The sequence below is a fragment of the Falco rusticolus genome, chromosome 13 (assembly GCF_015220075.1).
Source record: "Falco rusticolus isolate bFalRus1 chromosome 13, bFalRus1.pri, whole genome shotgun sequence".
Taxonomy (NCBI): domain Eukaryota; kingdom Metazoa; phylum Chordata; class Aves; order Falconiformes; family Falconidae; genus Falco; species Falco rusticolus.
The window spans coordinates 964,371-983,111 of NC_051199.1; the positions used below are offsets into that span (position 1 = coordinate 964,371).

Below are 18,741 nucleotides of genomic sequence, written 5' to 3' on the forward strand. Positions count from 1 at the left end.
GCTTTGCTTCTGTTTCCCGCGGGCGGATCGCATTTACCGCGTGTTCTACGCGGTGGCGTAAAGCAGGGCGGCTTTGCTGCTTGCTCAAGGTTTTAGGAAGGATTAAAAATCTTAAAAATTGGGATTAGAGCTGGCTCAGCAGTGCTGGGAAACCTGTTCCTGGGGGTTTGCGGAGCTGCTCGTAGCAAATCAAAAGATTTTTATCCCATTTTTAGGAGGAGAGGCATTAACGTAAGGCTGGGTCCAGTTAGCGGTGGCTGGGACTTCAGAGTTTAAAATCTCTCAAGTTTAATTCAAAAATATCTGGGTTTAAAGCCACAGGTACTTGGATTTAATTAGCAGGTATCTGGGTTTCATTCAGAAGTAGCTGAGTTTAATTTTTTTAATTTAATTATATATATAAGTATATATATAAATTAAAAAATATATATAAAAATACATTTAAAAAAACAAACAAACAAAAAAACCACGAGGCCATCTGGGTGGGTTTAAATCGCAGGTGCTCATGTTGTAATTCAGAAGTGGGCAGGTTTTAATTCCGGGGTAGCCGGGTTTAATTCAGAAGTACAACGGTTTCAATCGCAGGGACCCAGGTTTAATTGGCAGGTACCTTAGCTTTAATTCCCAGGGACCCGGGAATTTAATTGACATGTACCTGGGTTTAAATCGCAGGTTTAATTCAAAAGGACCTGGAATCTTGTTTAATTCACACGTCCTTGGTTTTAATTCAGAACTATTGGGGCTTAATCCACAGGTTCCCAGGTTTAATTCAAAGTTAACCTGGATTTAATTCAAAGTTTCCTGGGTTTAATTTGCAGGAGCCTGGGTTTAAGGTAAAGGTTTAGTCCTCAGGTACCAGGTTTCCTTCCCAGGCACCCAGGTTTAATTCCCAGCATCCAGATTTAATTCCCAGGCACCCAGAATTTGCATGTACCTGGGTTTAAATCACAGTTTTAATTCCAAGGGACCTGGAATCTGCAGGTACCCACGTTTAATTCACACATCCTTGGTTTTAATTCAGAACTACTGGGGCTTAATCCACAGGTACCCAGGTTTAATTCAAAGTTAACCTGGATTTAATTTGGTATTCTGGATTTAATTTGCAGGAGCCTGGGTTTAAGGTAAAGGTTTAGTCCTCAGGTACCAGGTTTCAATCCCAAGCATCCAGGTTGAACCCATGGGTGCTGCTGAAGCTCAGTCCCAGCCACCAAATCCCATCCCCCCCCCCCGCCATGTCCTCCATGTGCTGGTTTCTTTTCGGGGAACTTTAATCCTCAGTCCATTTTCCTTGGAGTTTGAGAGACGGATGGATTGAACCCAACCATTTATTTTTTCAAGTAGTTTTGTGCCTTTTGAGGTAATTTGCTCCTTCTGGTTCAGTTTCTCGGCCATGGGGTACGGGAGGAAGGACTGGAGTCCCTCGGTGACCTAACACGAGTCTTCCCAGTTGCTTCCCAGTCTTTCCCACTGTGGAGTAGCTGTGGCTCTGGGTTGAGCATCCCCTTCGTGGGGATCCAGCACCCTGTCAGGCAAATTTTGGTGTATTTCATGTGATTTGGAGAATAACAGCTGACCCGGTCGTTTCTCTGGCAGAGCCACAGTTGCTGACATCCCAAATTTGGGGGGGGATTGATGGGGTCTGTAGGGTGGACAAAGGCACCAGTCCCATCTCCCAAGAGCACAATTAATGAAAATTAGTATTGTCCACTAAAAAAAATACTCCACTGCTGAATCCAGGAGGCTCTGTCGCAGCTCTGCGGCCCTAAAACCTAATAGCAATTCCTTCTTGCATATAAAAATTGTATTTATAGCCAATATTATATATAAAAGTTGCTTTTTTGTTGCTGTTGGGTTGGATTTTGGACTCCAGTCACTTTTAGCATTTATTATATTATTTTCCCCAAATAAGTTTGTTATTTTCCTGGGAGACACAGGGGTAAATACATGGGATCATGATTTTACTGGAATGTATAACTGCATGTTTTTAGCAAACTTGTAATTTTAGATCTTATTTTTTTTCTTGAATACACCAGACTTGGAAAATCAGGATGAATTTAAGTATGAACAAACTGTTTCCATAACGGCATTTATTTAGATTTTTTTTTCCACTTAACCTTGATCTGCTACAAATACTTTATATAAATCTGTTTATTTTTATATTCTCTCTGCATGCTTCGGGATTTCGCAGCCTTGTAACCACCAGCTTCTTTTCCCCCTCTAAAAAAGAGAAAAATTGTATAGCTTTGATATTTTTATTTTTAAATAATAAAATCAATAAAGTGGCTTGCTACAGAAAAATGCACTGTTTGTATAATCATGGAATTTTAACTAATAATGTGAAATTATGATGATAGTGAACCATATGTTGGTGTTTTGCTACTTTGGGCAAATTTGGGTGGGAGTAAAAGATGAGGATTTAGGGAAAAAAAAATACATACACATGGCTGCAGTCACACTGGCAGGAGCGGAGCCTCGTGCAGCAATTCAGCCTTTCTGTTATGGAAACATCTTGACATGACATCATAGAAATTATTTTTTTCTTTAATCCCAGGGATTTTTAGCCCTGCAGATGAGATCTAACTGGCCAGCACAAAACTGTGTTGGGGTCGGAGATGGGACAGGGCTTCTCCTCAGTGCTTTTGCTCCCTGGGGAGACACCGGTAGAGATGTTGAACCATGTTAACGCCAGCAGTAACCCAACAACCATCTTTCGTGGTGAAGAAGCTTCATCCTTTGGTAGAGTTGGCATCTCCAAACTCACCAATGCCACTGGGGGATCCCCCCTGGGACCATCGTGGCGTTGCTGCTCATGGTCTCCATGGGCTTCGTCTTCTTGGGGAAGACGTCCCAGCGTGAAATGCCGTTGGGGTTGGAGATGGGACAGGGCTTCTTTTCGATGCTCTTGTACCCTGGTGAGATGCCAAACCTCACGACACCAGCTGTCACTCAACAACCATCTTCAGCAGTGAAGAAGGTTCATCCTTTGGTTGGGTTTGCCAAGCTCATTGTGTCTCTCAAATCACCAATCCCACGGGGTCATCCCCTTGGGACCGTCGTGGCTTTGCCACTCTTGGTCTCTGTTGGCTTCATTTTCTTGTTGAAGGGTCTCCCAAAGCATCTGTCCACCACTTCCAGCCACAGTTACAGTGATTGAAGTAGCAAGATTCACCCGTCCTGCTCCCAGGTCTTGCCTGGGGTCATTGTGGTGCTATTTGGCTTACACCAAGACTTGATGGCAAAGCCTACGCCGAAAAAGCTCCCCTGGGAGAACCGTTGGGTCGTGACACGTTGGAGGATGGATGGATGGATGGAGAGGAGCGCGCCCATCTTTCCCGAAGGAGCAATGCCAGGAACCAGCTGGGTTGGGGAGCTGCACGGTCAGACCGTGGCAGCTCCTCTTTCCACCCAGCATCAGAGCAGGGATGCGCTCGCTCGCGACACCACTGGATCATGTGGCTTTTTTTTTGGGAACCCGTTCTCCATCCCTGCTGACCCTGGCTTGGTCCGCAGTTTTTCTCTTCTCTTACCACCTGGCACCCGTGCTCTGCGTGTTTCTCCTGATTTTGGGGTTTCTTTACTGTCTTAGGAGTGCTTTTATCCTAATTAAGTGGGACAAGACCAACCGGGTGCTCTGTGAAGCCACTTCCACCCCCCACCAGCTGTACCCGGACATGTTTTATCCATCGGGAGCATCTGCTGGAGAAGCTTGTCTCCATTTCTTGTCCTTGTTTCTTCTCCAGCGTCAGCAGGATGAGCAACAAGGTTCTGCCAAGCACTTTTTCCCTCTTGATGGAAGAAGATGTCAGATCTTGGTCTTTCTGGAAGGGGGATTCATGCCCAGCATCCATCCGGAGCTGTGGTTGCCCATTTGGATCAGTGGACACCCATCTTGAGCCACAAGAGGCTCATCCAGAGCCGTGGGTGACAGTCAGGATCCGTGGACACCCATCCAGGGTCACAGATGCCCATCTGAAGCTGTAGGTGTCCATCTGGAGCTACAGCCACTTGTCCAGAGCCAGGGATGTTCATCCAGATCCCTGGATGCCCATCCGGATCCATGGATGCCCATTTGGAGCCACAAATGTCCATCCCATCACCACGAGACTTCGAGGAATCCTACCTCTTCCCAACATCCCATCTCCCTGGCAGCATTTTAATCCCCGTTTCACTCTTCACCACATCCCTGGATGCTGGCATCCACTGCGACCTCCTGCTCTCCCGTTACCCACAGATCCACCGGATCCGCACTGTGTAGTGAGGGATCATCAACCATGAACTCAAAAAGCCTCTTTCTACCTTGAAACCAAATATTTTTCTATTTAAAACCAAGCTTTTTCAGGCGGGTGAATAGGAACTGAGCTGCCAGTGCTGAAATTTTCCCTTCTTGCCTTCCCAACCATTTTTTTGGTTGGTATTTTTTTCCCAAAAAAGCTACTTTTTTATGGACTTCAGCCTCAAAACCTGCACAATGGTGCCACTGGTCCAATAAATCCCATCATCAAGCATCTGGGCATGCTCCAGTGCTGATACCAGTCACTGGTGCTGCCTTACGATAAAAAAAAATAAATAAAACAACAGGTGAAGGAGTAAACTTCAGGAATTAAATCTTAATTTCTGGAGGGACTGAAAGGCAAAATCCCATCTGGGAGATGATCCCCAGGGACTGGGACCTTCCACCCCCCACCCACATTGTCACCCTGAAGGTTTTCCATCCGAACTCCACGCCAAAGAAAAGCAAAACTCCCATCCCCGAGGGATTTTTGTGGATCTCGGAGGATGGATTTTTGTGAATCCGCTGTTTCTTGGCACGGTTTGCGGAGGAAATCCTGGGAAATTGTCGCCCTGGACCCAAACTCAAACCAGTTGTTTTCGATTACGCCACTTTAAAAATATCTCCAGAGGGGAGGAGGCGTGAGAGTCCATCCCGCAGGACGCCCAGACCCTCCGAGGATGTAGGGGGAAGGGGGGATGGAAAATTGTTGTTGGCGTAGCCGGGATATTTGATATCTTTTTTTTTTCTTTTTTTTTTCTTTTTTTTTTTAATTCCTCCTGCCAAGTCTCTCGCTCCTTGTCTCCCCCTTCGGGGCCAGGCAGCATTCCTGGAATAGCTGAGTCTGGTTGAGCAATGTTTTTTCTTGGCTGTTGGGTCCTTTTCCACCGGGAAGACACCGGTGGGAAGAAGGGGGTTGGGGGGGTCTTCACCTTCATTTTCTTCTCCTTTCTGCTACAATTTTCTCCTTTTTGCAACAGCAGGGCAGTGAAACCTCCGGGCAAGTGGTCCCCAGGGACATCCAGCTCGAGCAATGCCTAAATCCTTCTCCTTTGCTGTTGTTGGTACTGGATGGTGCCGTTGACTTTTGACGGGGGTGATGGGGCAGAGCGGCACCGCTGCGGTACTAACGTTTGCTCTGTCCCCCCCTTCTGTTTTTTTTTTTGCAGAAATGGCACCGAAATTGAAGAAAAAAGGGCATTCGGGACGAGAGCAAAAAAAGGTAGGAGATGCGGCATCCATCCCATCTCACTTGAGTTGGGATTGAATCCTCGGGGAGGTTCAGGAACACCGAGAATACCGGGAGGGACCGGTGCCGGCACACGTGGCTTGGCTGAGCCCATCGCTCAAAGACGTTTTTGGGTTGCTTGGAAGGTGTCCCAAGCCACCCCAGCCTGGGGGATGTGGTTGGAAGGACACCAGGAAGGCATTTTGGTGAATTGGGAGGTCATTGTTTTTGGCCAAAAAGAAGTTTTGAGTCACCAGAGAGGGGTTTTGGTGACCAAAAAGGTGTTTTGGTGGCTGAGAGGTTATTGTGGTGACCAAAGAGAGGTTTTGAGTCACCAGAGAGGGGTTTTGGTGACCAAAAATGTGTTTTGGTGACTGGGAGGTCATGGTTGTTGGCCAAAGAGAGATTTTGAGTCACCAGAGAGGGGTTATGGTGGCCAAAAAGGTGTTTTGGTGACTGGGAGGTCATGGTTGTTGGCCAAAGAGAGGTTTTGAGTCACCAGAGAGGGGTTTTGGTGACCAAAAAGGTGTTTTGGTGACTGGGAGGTCATGGTTGTTGGCCAAAGAGAGGTTTTGAGTCACCAGAGAGGGGTTTTGGTGACCAAAAAGGTGTTTTGGTGACTGGGAGGTCATGGTTGTTGGCCAAAGAGAGGTTTTGAGTCACCAGAGAGGGGTTTTGGTGACCAAAAAGGTGTTTTGGTGACTGGGAGGTCATGGTTGTTGGCCAAAAAGAGGTTTTGAGTCACCAGAGAGGGGTTTTGGTGACAAAAAAAGTGTTTGGTGACTGGGAGGTCATTGTGGGTGACCAAAGAGAGGTTTTGAGTTCCCAGAGAGAGAGATTTTGGTGGCCAAAAAGGTGTTTTGGTGGCTGGGGAGGCCTTTTGGAGACTGTGAGGTCATTGTTGGTGACCAAAGAGAGGTTTGAGTCACCAGAGAGGAGGTTTGGTGACCAAAAAAGTGTTTGGTGACTGGGAGGTCATTGTGGGTGACCAAAGAGAGGTTTTGAGTTCCCAGAGATGGGGTTGGGTTTTGGTGACCAAAAGGTTTTTTTGGTGGCTGGGGAGGCCTTTTGGTGACTGGGAGGTCATTGTTGGTGACCAGAGAGAGGTTTTGGGTCACCAGAGAGGGGTTCTGGTGACCCAGAAAGTGGTTTGGTGACTGGGGGGGGTGCTTCAGTGGTGAGGAGGGCAGGCGTTCGGGTGACTACGAGGGGTTTACTGGTGAGGTGTTTTGGTAACTCACTGGGTTTTTTTTCTCCTCCCTTAGCATCACCATCACCACCATCAACCGGTGCAGCAGCAACCGCCGCCACCACAGCCTCCTCCACCGCCACAACCGCAGCAGCCCCCGCCGCCCCCTCCACCACCGCAGCCCTTACCACCGCAGCCGTTACCACCCCAGCAGCCCCCGCCGCCCCCGCCGCCCCCTCCCGTTCCTCAACAAGCTCCACCACCAATGAAATCTTCTCCTCCGCCTTTCGTCCCTGCACAAGTCCCCGTCCTGGAGCACCCGCTGCCGGGGAACATGTTTGACACCATGACGCATTTCACCCAACCCATCATGCATCTGCCTCAGCCGGAGATGCCACCCCACCTCCCCCAGCCGCCCGAGCACAGCACTCCTCCCCACCTCAACCAGCATGCCGTGGTGTCTCCTCCAGGTGAGCCCGACCTCTGGTTCTTCCTCCAGAGGATGAGGATGGTGGCAGTGGAGGGGTTTGTTCCTCCTGGGGGGTGAACGGGATGGATGGAGGAGCGGGAGTGGGTGGGCCAGGGGAGGTCCTGGGCTCCTGGTGTCCATCGTGCCACCGTGTCCTTCCCTTTCTCCCCAGCTTTGCACAACGCTCTGCCTCAGCAGCCCTCCAGACCCAGTAACCGAGCTGCCGCGCTCCCCCCGAAGCCTTCGCGTCCACCGGCCGTCTCGCCGGCCATCAGCCAGCAACCCATGCTTCCTCAGCCGCCTCTGCCCCAGCCTCCCCAGGTCCTGCTGGAGGACGAAGAACCTCCGCCGCCGCACCACAACCTGCCTCTGAGCACCAGCCAGATGCAGCTCTACCTTCAGCAGCTGCAGAAAGTGCAGCAGCCGCAGACTCCTCTTCTCCCTTCAGTGAAGGTCCAGTCGCAGCCGCAGCCGCCCCTGCAGCCGCCGGCTCACCCCGCGGTGCAGCAGCTGCAGCACCAGCCGCCGCCGCGGCCCATGCACATGCAACCCATGCCCTTCCCATCCCACATCCCCCAACCCCAACCGCCGCCGCAGCAACATCCACCCCCACAACCGCCCCCGCCGCCCCCGCCACCGCAGCCGGCCAAACCGCAGCAGGTCATCCAGCATCACCCGTCGCCGCGGCATCATAAGCCCGATCCCTACTCGACCGGTGAGCAGGAGGCGGGGGCGGCGGTTGAGGCTACAGCTCGAGCCCAGTCGCCCTGCGTGAGGAGGGGGGGGGACATGGGGTGGTGGGGTGGCATCCGTGCGTCGGCCAGGCTCCGCCAGCACCCCTTGGTAGATGGTGGGGGGTGCAGAGGAAGCCCCCGGGAGCTGGAGCCTGATGTAACTGCCCAGCAATGCTGCTCTCCATCCCAAATCCTCCTAACATTTGAGGAGAGGGAGTGTGGGAGGATCTTGAGGATCTCAGGGTTCTAGAATTTCTGAGAATCTCGTTTGTGACGATCCTCAGGTTCTCAAATTTGAAGATCCAAAGCCTTGGAGGAATTTGGGGATGTCAGAACTTTGAGGAACTCGATCTCAATTCCTTGAGGACCTCAAGAATCGCACGTTCTTGAGGATCTCAGGGTTCTCAAGTTCTTGGGGGATCTCAAGGATCTCGTTTGTAAGGATCTGAAGGTTTTCAGATTTGTGAGGATCTTGAATATCTAAACTCTCAGAGGAACTGGGGGATGTCAGAACTTTGAGGAACTTGATCTCAACTCCTTGACCTTGAGAATCTTAAGTTCTTGAGGATCTCAAAGTTCTCAGATTTGTGAGGATCTTGAATATCTAAAGTCTTGGAGGAACTTGGAGATGTCAGAACTGTGAGGAACTTGATCTCAATTCCTTGACATTGAGAATCTCAAGTTCTTGAGGATCCCGAGGTTCTCAGATTTGTGAGGATCTTGAAGATCTGAAGTCCTGGACAAACTAGGGAATGTCAGAACTTTGAGGAAATCGATCTCAATTCCTTGAGGACCTTGAGAATCTCAAATTCTTGAGGATCTCAGGGTTCTCAAGTTTTTGAAGGACTAAAGGATCTCATTTGTAAGGATCCCAAGGTTCTCAGATTTGTGAGGATCTTGAAGATCTGAAGTCTTGGAGGAGCTGGGGGATGTCAGAACTTTGAGGAACTCGGATCTCAATTCCTTGAGGACCTCGAGAATTGCAAGTTCTTGAGGATCTCAGGGTTCTCAAGCTTTTGAGGAACTCGAGGATCTCATTTGAGAGAATCCCAAGGTTCTCAGATTTGTGAGGATCTTGAAGATCTGGAGTCTTGGAGGAACTGGGGGATATCAGAACTTTGAGGAACTCAATCTCAATCCCTTGACCTCGAGAATCTCAAGTTCTTGAGGATCTCAAGGTTCTCAGATTTGTGAGGATCCTGAGAAGACCTAAAGTCTTGGAGGAACTTGGGGATGTCAGAACTTTGAGGAACTCAGATCTCAATTCCTTGAGGACCTCGAGAATTGCAAGTTCTTGAGGATCTCAGGGTTCTCAAGTTCTTGAGGGACTCGAGGATCTCATTTGGGAGAATCCCGAGGTTCTCAGATTTGTGAGGATCTTGAGTATCTAAAGTCCTGGAGGAACTTGGGGATGTCATCAATCTCAATCCCTTGACCTCGAGAATCTCAAGTTCTTGAGGATCTCAGGGTTCTCAAGTTTTTGAGGGACTGGAGGATCTCATTTGTGAGGATCCTGAGGTTCTTAGATTTGAAGATCTAAGGTCTTGGAGGAACTCAGGGATGTCAGAACTTTGACGAAATCGATCTCAATTCCCTGAGGACCTCGAGAATCTCATTTTTGAGGAACTCGAGAATCTTCATTTTTGAGAATCTCAAGGATCTCAAATGTCTGCGGAACTCGGGAGTTCTCAGATCTTTGAAGACCACAGGGTCCTCAGGTTTTTGAGTCTTCTTGGCCAGCCTAGCTGCATGCCAGCATCAGGAGGTCCCCCCCAGGAGGCAGGGGGTCTGCTCCCCCCTCTTGGAGGAGGTCAGGGCTATGGATGTTCCACAGAGGTGTCCTGGCGTTCCTCGGAGCGTGGCCTCTGATAACAGCCGCCTGGCTGCCAGGCAGAGGAGGTGGAAAGATCTTGGGGGGGTAACCGGTGTGATGACCTCCAGCCATCCCCGGAATCGGAGGAAGCAGCTGATTAACACGGCCATGGGCGATCCTGGATCTCCACGATGGAGAGCCCACTCCATGGTGCCACCACTGGCATTCCCAATGGGAAACATCCGCAGCTGGGATGACTCCGGACCTTCCAGACCCATAAAACCTCGGCAGTTTGGGGACAGCTCCTGCTTCTGTTGGCCACCTGGTCCCCACGTTGTGGCCCGTCGGGGCTTGGCTCCCGAAGTTGTCCTGCTCAGCCCCATGCGAGTGTAGGCAGGATAGATCCCGAGTTTTTAGGGATGGAGCAGGGGGAGGGCAGGCAGCTTGGACCTGATGCTTGAGCTGGACCTTGCCGGCTCCCAAAATCTCACCCGGAGAGCCCAGGCTGGGGGCAGGGAGGGGGCCAGGCAGGACCAGGGTGTCCCAGGGGAACCGTCCTACAGCTGGAAATAGTGCTGGACCCCCCAGAAGAACAAGAAGGAGGGGTCCCGGCAGTGGGGGGGACATCAGAACCGAGCATCGCCCGGACCCAACAAACCACCGCGTAGCCTCGGAGCATCTTCTACTCCCTGGTGTTGGGTGGTGGCAGCGGTCCCAGCTGGGAGGAGGTGCCTGGGGTCCACTGGGGACATCCCAGAGCCACATCCCAGGGCCACCCCGCTTCAGGCGGGGAGGGGGAGCTCGTCCCGTAGGGGGATGGCGTGCGCCGACCGGCTGATTTTTTTTATTTGTTTTTCGGGTGATGTCTGGCATGCCAGTGGTGACGACGGTTAACTGATTGATGCCAAAACTGTTCCCAGGTCACTTGAGGGAAGCCCCTTCCCCTCTCATGATGCATTCCCCACAGATGCCGCAGTTCCAGGGTTTGGTCCACCAGTCGCCACCTCAACAAACTATCCAGCCAAAAAAACAGGTAAAAAGGAAAGCAGAGCACCCAACCGCGGGGGTCCCACCTGACGGGGACCAGCACCTTCCCACCGCCAGCTTGGGAGCACGCGCCGAAAGCCCAGGGGCCCTTGGCCAGTGGTTTGCATCAGGAATTTGGGGATGGAGAGAAGGGAGGGGATGAGGGAAGGGCATTCCAGAACGTTCCTTGATTCTTTTATCTGTCGCAGGAGATGAGAGCCGCCTCCGTCGTCCAGTCTCAGCCCATGGTGGTGAAGGAGGAGAAGATGCATTCGCCCGTCATCCGTAACGAGACCTTCAGTCCCCCGTTGCGGCAAGATCCGCCAAAACACCCGGAGAGCATCAAACCACCTGCGCACATCCCGCAACGTGAGTCTGGGGACAGACGTGTCCCCTCCCCTGAGTTGGTTCTCCCTCACCGTGGGGCTCCCAGAGGACCCCAGTAACCTCTGACGGGAGCCACTGGTTTTTAGGGACGGAGATGAAACCCATGGAGGGGGGACGACCCGTCATCAGACCCCCGGAGCAAAACCCCCCGCCACCAGGAGTGCAAGAGAAGGATCGGCAGAAACAAGAGCCGAAAACACCCGTTGCCCCAAAAAAGGTATCAGACCCTGGAAAAAAATGGGAAAAAAACCTCCCAAAATTCAGAATTAAACCACCTAAAATGAGGCAGGACCGCGCTGGTGGCCTGAAGCTTGGTGTTTGGCCAAGAGCTGGGGTTCTTCACCTCCATGTTGCCCACTTGGAGGTGCAAAGCACCTGGGAGAGGTCAGAGGGGTGGAGGTGGGACCCCCCTGCAGGCGGAGGAGCCGAATGCTATCCAGAGGGACCTGGAGAAGCTCCAGCTGTGGGCCCAGGAGAACCTCAGAAGGTTCCACGAGGCCAGACACAAGGTCCTGTGGCTGGTCAGGATCGGTGCAGGTTGGGGCATGAAGGGATGGAGAGCGGCCCCAGGGAGAAGGGCGTGAGGGTGCTGGTGGGTGCAGCGCTGGACACGAGCTGCCCATGGGCACCTCCAGCCCAAAAAGCATCAGAAGCAGCATGGTCAGGAGGTCCAGGGGGGGTGATGGTCCTGCCTGGAGTCCTGGCTCAAGCTCTGGGCTCCTTGGGATGAGGATATGGATCTGTTGGAGCAGTGGGTGTGGAGGAGGCCACAAAGGTGCTCAGAGGGCTGGAGCATCTCTTGGGTGAGGATGGGCTGAGCTGGGCTTCTCCAGGCTGGAGAAGGCTCTGGGAAGACCTTCCCGTGGCCTTTCCAGGTGTAAGGGAGGTTTATAAAAGAGACTTTTGACCAAGACCTCATAAGACAAAGGGTCAGCGGCTTTAAACTGGAAGAGGGTGGGTTTAGACGGGACCTCAGGAAGAATATTCCATGCTGCGGGTGCTGAGACGCTGGGTTGGATTCCCCGGAGAGGTGCTGGATGCTCCATCCCTGGAAATGTCCGAGGTTCTCTGAGCACCCTGATCTCACGGAAGGTCCCTGCTTACGGCAGGAGGGTGGGATGAGATGAGCTTGAAGGGTCCCTTCCCCCCCCAACCCTTCCATGGTCCAAGTGTTGCGGGAGTGCCGGGTGCCGGAGGAGCCGGTCCTGCTCCGAGCGTGGCCTTGGGGGAGGAGATGCTGCCCAGGGTTGGGCCACTACCTCCTTCGGCCCCAGGGAATCAGAAGATGGTTTTTGGGGATGATGCGGTGATAACACCATCTCGGCAGCGGCGGGCTCGTCGGCTGGATCTGCTTCCCCTCCCGGCACGGCAACTCCTGACCCCCCCGTCCTTCCCTCCTCAGGACCTGAAAATCAAGAACATGGGTTCCTGGGCGAGCTTGGTCCAGAAACATCCCACCACCCCATCCTCCACGGCGAAGTCCTCCAGCGACAGCTTCGAGCAGTTCAAGAGGGCGGCGCGGGAGAAGGAGGAGCGGGAGAAGGCGCTGAAGGCTCAGGCGGAGCAGGTGGAAAGGGAGAAGGAGCGGCTGAGGCGGGAGCAGGAGCGGCTGAGGTGAGGCCACCACGGTGCTGGCACCACCAGCGTCACGGGGAAGGCTCCTCACGGGGGGGGGGGGTCCTCAGCACGGCCAAGGGCGCGGGGAGGGAGGGGGGTGCGATCCTGGCAGGGCACGATCCAGTCTGGCACGGACCTGATCTCCTGGCACAAATTAGTCCCGTCCCATGGCACAGATCTGATCCCATCCCGTGGCACAAACCTGATCCCGTCCCATGACACAGATCTGATCCCGTCCCGTGGCACAAACCTGATCCCGTCCCGTGGCACAAATCTGATCCCGTCCCGTGGCACAGATCTGATCCTGTCCTGTGGCACAGATCTGATCCCGTCCCATGACACAGATCTGATCCCGTCCCGTGGCACAAATCTGATCCCGTCCCATGACACAGATCTGATCCCGTCCCATGACACAGATCTGATCCCGTCCCGTGGCACAAATCTGATCCTGTCCTGTGGCACAAATCTGATCCCGTCCCGTGGCACAAATCTGATCCCGTCCCATGACACAGATCTGATCCCGTCCCATGACACAGATCTGATCCCGTCCCGTGGCACAGATCTGATCCCGTCCCGTGGCACAGATCCGATCCAATCCCGTGGCACAAATCCGATCCCATCCCATGGCATGAATCCAATCCCATCCCGTGGCATGAATCTGATCTGATCCATGGCATTGTCTGGTTTGGCAGCACAAACCTGATCTGGTCTGTGGCACAATCTGGTCCAACCATGTGGCATAAAACTGATCTGATCCCTGGCACAATCTGATCTCGTGGCACAAATCCGATCTGATCTTGTGGCACAAATCCAATCTGATCTCGTGGCACAAATCTGATCTGATCTTGCGGCACAAATCTGATCTGATCTCGTGGCACAAATCCGATCTGATCTCGTGGCACAAGCCCAATCTGATCCATGGCACGATCCCATCTGGCCGCACGAATTTGATCCAGTCGTGCAGCACGATCTGCAGCTGCCTGATCCGTGGTGTGACGTGATCTTATCCCGTCTCGTGGCACGAACCCAATCTGATCTCATGGCGCGATCCGCCCTGGCGGCACAAATCCAGTCCAACCTTGTGGCACAATCTGATCCTGTGGCCCAAACCCAGTCCAGTCCGTGCTGTGATCTGTGCTGACGTGATCCATGGCATGACCCGATCTCATGGCACAGATCCATTCAGATCTTGCGGCACGAATTGACACCGGCACCAGTGATCCGCAGTGCACCGGGCCGGGCGCTCAGCACCAGGGGTGCCCATCCCCCACCTGTGCCGGTGCCTGCAGCTGGGAGCAAACTGGGACCAGGCTTGGCCTGACGGCACTTCCCGGGGTTTTTTGGCAGGAGCCGGGAGGACGAGGATGCCATGGAGCAGGCGCGCCGGGTGCACGAGGAGGTGCGGCGGCGCCAGGAGCAGCAGCAGCAGCAGCAGCAGCAGCAGCAGCAACAGCAGCAGCAGCAGCAGCAGCAGCAGCAGCAGCAGCAAGTGGCGGCAGCAGCGGCGCCCCAAGCCCAGAGCTCGCAGCCCCAGTCCTCCCAGTCCATGTTGGATCAGCAGCGGGAGATGGCCAGGAAGCGGGAGCAGGAGCGGAGGCGCCGGGAAGCGGTGAGTGGGGAACCGGGGCAGCACCAGCGATGTGGAAAAATCCCCCAGGAAGCAAAAAAAAAAAACAGACAGGGATTCTAAAAAATCCCTGGGGATGCTGAAAAATGCCTGGAGATGCCAAAAAATGCTCGAGAATGCTGAAAAATCTCCAGGGACACTGATAAATCCCTGGGGATGCTGAAAAAATCCACAGGGATGCTGAAAAATCCCTGGAAATGCAGAAAAATGCACAGGGAAGCTGAGAAAATCCCTTGAGGATGCTGAAAAATCCCCGGGAAAGTCAAAAATTCTCAAGTATGCCAGAAAATCCTCACAGATCCCCAAAAAATCCCTAAGGATCCCCCAAAAATCCCTAGGGATGCTGTAAAATCCACAGAGATGCCAAAAAAAAATCCAGGGATGCTGAAAAAACCCTGAGACACCAAAAAAATGCCCAACTACATGGAAAAATCGCCAGGGAAGCCCAAAAATCCTCAGGGATTCCCAGTAATTCCCAGGGAAGCTGGAAAGCCCTGAAGAATTCCCGGAGCTGCTAAAAAATCCCTGGGGCTGCAGAAATAATAAATCCTGGGAATGGTGAAAAGAATCCTGGGAATGGTGGGAAAACTCTGGATCATGCCAGAAACTCTCAGGGCTCCCAAAAAACCCCTGGCGGTTCCTAAAAAATACCAGAGGCGGGTGGAAATGAAATGGGAATGGCAGAAAAAATCTGGGAAATGGCAGGAAAAATCCTGGGAATGGTGAAAAAATCCTGGGAGTGCCCAAATATCCCAGGAATGGTGAAAAATCCCTAGGGGTGCCAGAAAGTGATTCTTGGCAGTGCTGAAAAATCCTTGGAGACACCAAAAAATTGCATGGGGCTGCCAAAAAAAAAACCAGGAATGGTGAAATAATCCTGGGAATGGCAAAAAAAAAAATCCTGGGAATGGTGGGAAAACTCTGGATCATGCCAGAAAGTCTCAGGGCTGCCAAAAAATCCCTGGTGGTTCCTAAAAAATACCGGAGGCTGGTGGAAATGAAATGGGAATGGCAGGAACAATCTGGGAAATGGCAGGAAAAATCCTGGGAATGGTGAAAAAAATCCCAGGAATGGTGAAAAATTCCTGGGAAGCCCCTGACAGCTCTTTTCCCTTCTTTTGCAGATGGCAGCGACGATCGACATGAATTTCCAGAGCGATTTACTGGCAATATTTGAGGAAAACCTTTTCTAATGGCGCCTGGAGAATTTTGGGAATTTTGGGTTCTTTTCCTCCCGATTTGACTCTTTAAAAAAAAAAAAAAAAAGTCAAAAAAAAAAAAAACACACACAAAAAAAAATAATTCTCCTTTTTTTTTTCCCCCCATTTCCCTGGCAAAAAAAAAAAAAAAAAAAGCTTCGGACTCTCCGTTAAGTGTTAAAAAAAAAAAAAAATAAATAAAAAATCTCCGGGATCGGGATCGTCCCGCATGTACCGACCGGCACAGGGATCAGCGGGGTCTGCCTTACCCCCCTGGACTTTCACTTGCAGGTTGTTTTTTTTTTGTTTTTTCCTTATTTTTCCTCTTTTTTTTTTTTTTTTCATATTTTTTCCCCCCTTTTCACACCGATAAATAGGAAAACGAGTCCAAAATTCAAATCCCAGCCAAAAAAATAAAACCCAAACCTCAATCCAGATGGGAAATGGCTGGGAAAAGGTTCCCCTCCCCCACCCCCCCCTCCGCCACCCCCCGTCACTTTATATTCCGGAGTTTCTTTTTGTTTGTTTTTGTTTTGGGTTTTTTTTTTTTTGTTTTGGTTTTTTTGTCTTTATTTTTCACGTATTTTGGGTTTTTTCGTGATAAAAAGGTTCAGCGGCGGCACAACAGGCGCTTCACAATAAACCCCATTTTTGGATGGTTTTTCCTTTTGGCCTTTCAGGATAAAATTTGGCGTCGGAGGGGGAAGGGGGGGATCTATAGGGAACGGGGTGGGGGGGAGCCGGGACCCCACCTGCTGCTCATCCGTCGTCCTCCCTCACCTTTCTTCCCATTTTCCTCCTTTTTCCTAATTTTTTATATCTTTTTTCCTCCTCTTTTCTCCCTTTTGCATCTTTATTTTCCCTCATGCTTGAAATTCTTTTTGAAATTCTGAATTTTTTTTAACTTTATCTTATTTTTCATTTTTCTCTTCCCTCTTTTCCCTTTTTTCACTTCTTCCTCTTTTCTTTTGTCTCATTTTTCCTTTATTTTTCCTTTTTTCCATTTGTCCTCCTTTTTTTAAATTTTATCCCATTTTTCTTTATTTTTCTCTTTTCCCTTTTTTCACTTCTTCCTCTTTTTGTCTCATTTTTCCTTTCTTTTTCCTTTTTTCCTCCTTTTTTCCTCTCTTTTTCCCTTTTTCCTTCCCCTTTTTTCCCCCTCTTTATTTCCTTCTTTTTTCCTTTTCCCCCCTTTTCCCCTCCCCCATCCCACCCCCTGCTATTCCCCCACTTAAACCTTTTGCTCCCTTTTTACCCCCAAAAGCCGCCGGGTTCTTATTTTTATTATTTTAAAGTGGTTTTTTTTCTCTCTCTCTTTCGTCAAGTTGATGATTTGATTATTATTTTTATTAATTTTTTTAATCATAAAAAAAATACCTTACAAAATCTCCAGGTGTTTGAGTGGGGGCGGGGCGGCTGCCCCTCCCTCCATTAATATTATTATTATTATTATTATTATTATTAATATTAATATGATGCTGATGATGCTGTTCGGGCTCCATCCCCCCCGGTGCCATAGCCCCTCCCCCCCGATCCCAGCGGGATCCGCTCCAGAGCCGTCGGTGGGTGTTTCCGTAATTCCCGGGAGTTGCAGTTGGGTCGGTGCCGATCGCGGAATAAACGCAGCAGTTTGGGGTTTTGTACAAAAATCGCCGCTTTTGGCCCCATTTTTTCCACCCCCACCCTGGGCTGGGGGGAGGGGCACCCTGGGGGGGGAGGGGGCGGGGGGGGGGGGCATGGTTGGGGCACCCATCCCCCCACCCAGCGAGCCTCATCCCCTCCCCACTAAAAACGCTAAATTTTCACTTGATACTGGAAAAAACTGGAAATTCCGGGATCTATTTTAAAATTCACTAAAATTTCAATTTTAGTTTGACATTTTGAAACCTTAAATTTGGGTAAGTTTTACAACTTAAAATTGAAAATGAAAACTTTTGAATGAAACTGACTTTTTTATTTAAAATTAACTTGAAAACTGAAGTTTTAAAATTTAATATTGAAAGTTGAAAGTTCATAATTTTTTGCTTAAAACTTTAGACTTTAAAAATATTGACAATTAAAACCAGGTTTTTTTCATTTAAAACTGTATTGAAAATTAAAACTTCAGAATTTTTTGTTTAAAACTGAAGTTTGTTGTAAAATTTAATATTGAAAATTAAACCCAGAATTTTTTGTTTAAAAACTTTTAAGTTTTTAAATATAATATTGGAAATTAAAACTTCAGAATTTTTCATTTAAAACTGAAGTTTTAAAATGTAATATTGAAGATTAAAACCTCTGAATTTTTTGTTTGAAGTTAACTTGAAAACGGAAGTGTACATTTAAAAATGAATGTTTAGTATAAAATGAAACTTTTGATGCTTTGAAAAAATTTTAAGTGTAAAAATGAAACCTAACTTTTAAAAACCTAAAAATTAAATTTTAGGGCTGACTTTTTAAAATTTAACTTTGAAAGTTGCATTTAATAGTAATTAGCAGATTTTAGCTCTTTGCAAAAATAATTTTTCATTGAACAGGAAAATTTTCGTTCAGAATTTGAAATGAAAAATGAAAATTTCAATTCTTAATAACTAACACGTCAGGTTACAGTTCGTATTTAAAATATTTTAAAATTTTGATTTTAAAAAAATTTGATTTTAAACAATTTGATGTGGCCATGGGATCCCGCTGCAGAGATAATTGACATACGAAATTACTGGGAATTAATTATGAATTAAATAATTCGGGATTCCAAAGGCGGCACCAGACGCTGTAACTGGGGCCCGAGTCTGAGCTGGGGGGGGTGGAAGGGGCAGCCCCTCCCCCACCCTGGGCGGGGCCTTGGTGAGGGGGGAGGGGCGGCTGGGCGGGGAAAGAACGGGAAAAATTGGGGGGGAAAAGGAAAAGGGGAGAAAAAGGTTAAAAAAAAGGTTAAAAAGGGGGAAGAGGGGAAAAAGGTATAAAAGGGGAGAAAAGGTAAAAGTAAAAAAAACTAAAAAGGTAAAAAAGGTCCAAAATGCCCCAAAGGGCCGAACCCTCCCCGGGCACGAGCCGCCTCGGCGCTCCCCGCCCCTCCCCCCGCTGCCGGGCGCGGAGGGGGATGGGCCGCAGGGGCGGGTCCCCCGCCCTCCCCTCCCCCACGTGACCCCACCTCCTTCCTCGCTGTCATTGGCTGGCGCCCGCAAGGGCCCACCCCCACCCCC

General features: G+C 50.1%; 1 protein-coding gene across 17 annotated transcripts in view; it reads left to right on the forward strand.

Moving 5' to 3' along the window:
• The window catches only part of BRD4 (bromodomain containing 4), a 74,862-nt gene extending 59,216 nt beyond the window's left edge, over positions 1 to 15,646 (forward strand). For 16 of the 17 annotated variants that reach the window (XM_037407095.1, XM_037407092.1, XM_037407096.1 and 13 more), the window contains 9 exons: positions 5,440 to 5,492; positions 6,764 to 7,157; positions 7,329 to 7,871; positions 10,624 to 10,736; positions 10,939 to 11,098; positions 11,203 to 11,333; positions 12,519 to 12,730; positions 14,081 to 14,342; positions 15,485 to 15,598. In XM_037407095.1, the coding sequence (XP_037262992.1) occupies positions 5,440 to 5,492; positions 6,764 to 7,157; positions 7,329 to 7,871; positions 10,624 to 10,736; positions 10,939 to 11,098; positions 11,203 to 11,333; positions 12,519 to 12,730; positions 14,081 to 14,342; positions 15,485 to 15,553 (1,937 nt within the window). In that variant the 3' untranslated portion in view covers positions 15,554 to 15,598. Of the gene's footprint in view, positions 1 to 5,439; positions 5,493 to 6,763; positions 7,158 to 7,328; positions 7,872 to 10,623; positions 10,737 to 10,938; positions 11,099 to 11,202; positions 11,334 to 12,518; positions 12,731 to 14,080; positions 14,343 to 15,484 lie in introns of all 17 variants that reach the window. The other variant, XM_037407101.1, reaches the window with a different exon arrangement.
• Positions 15,647 to 18,741: the final 3,095 nt, after the last annotated feature.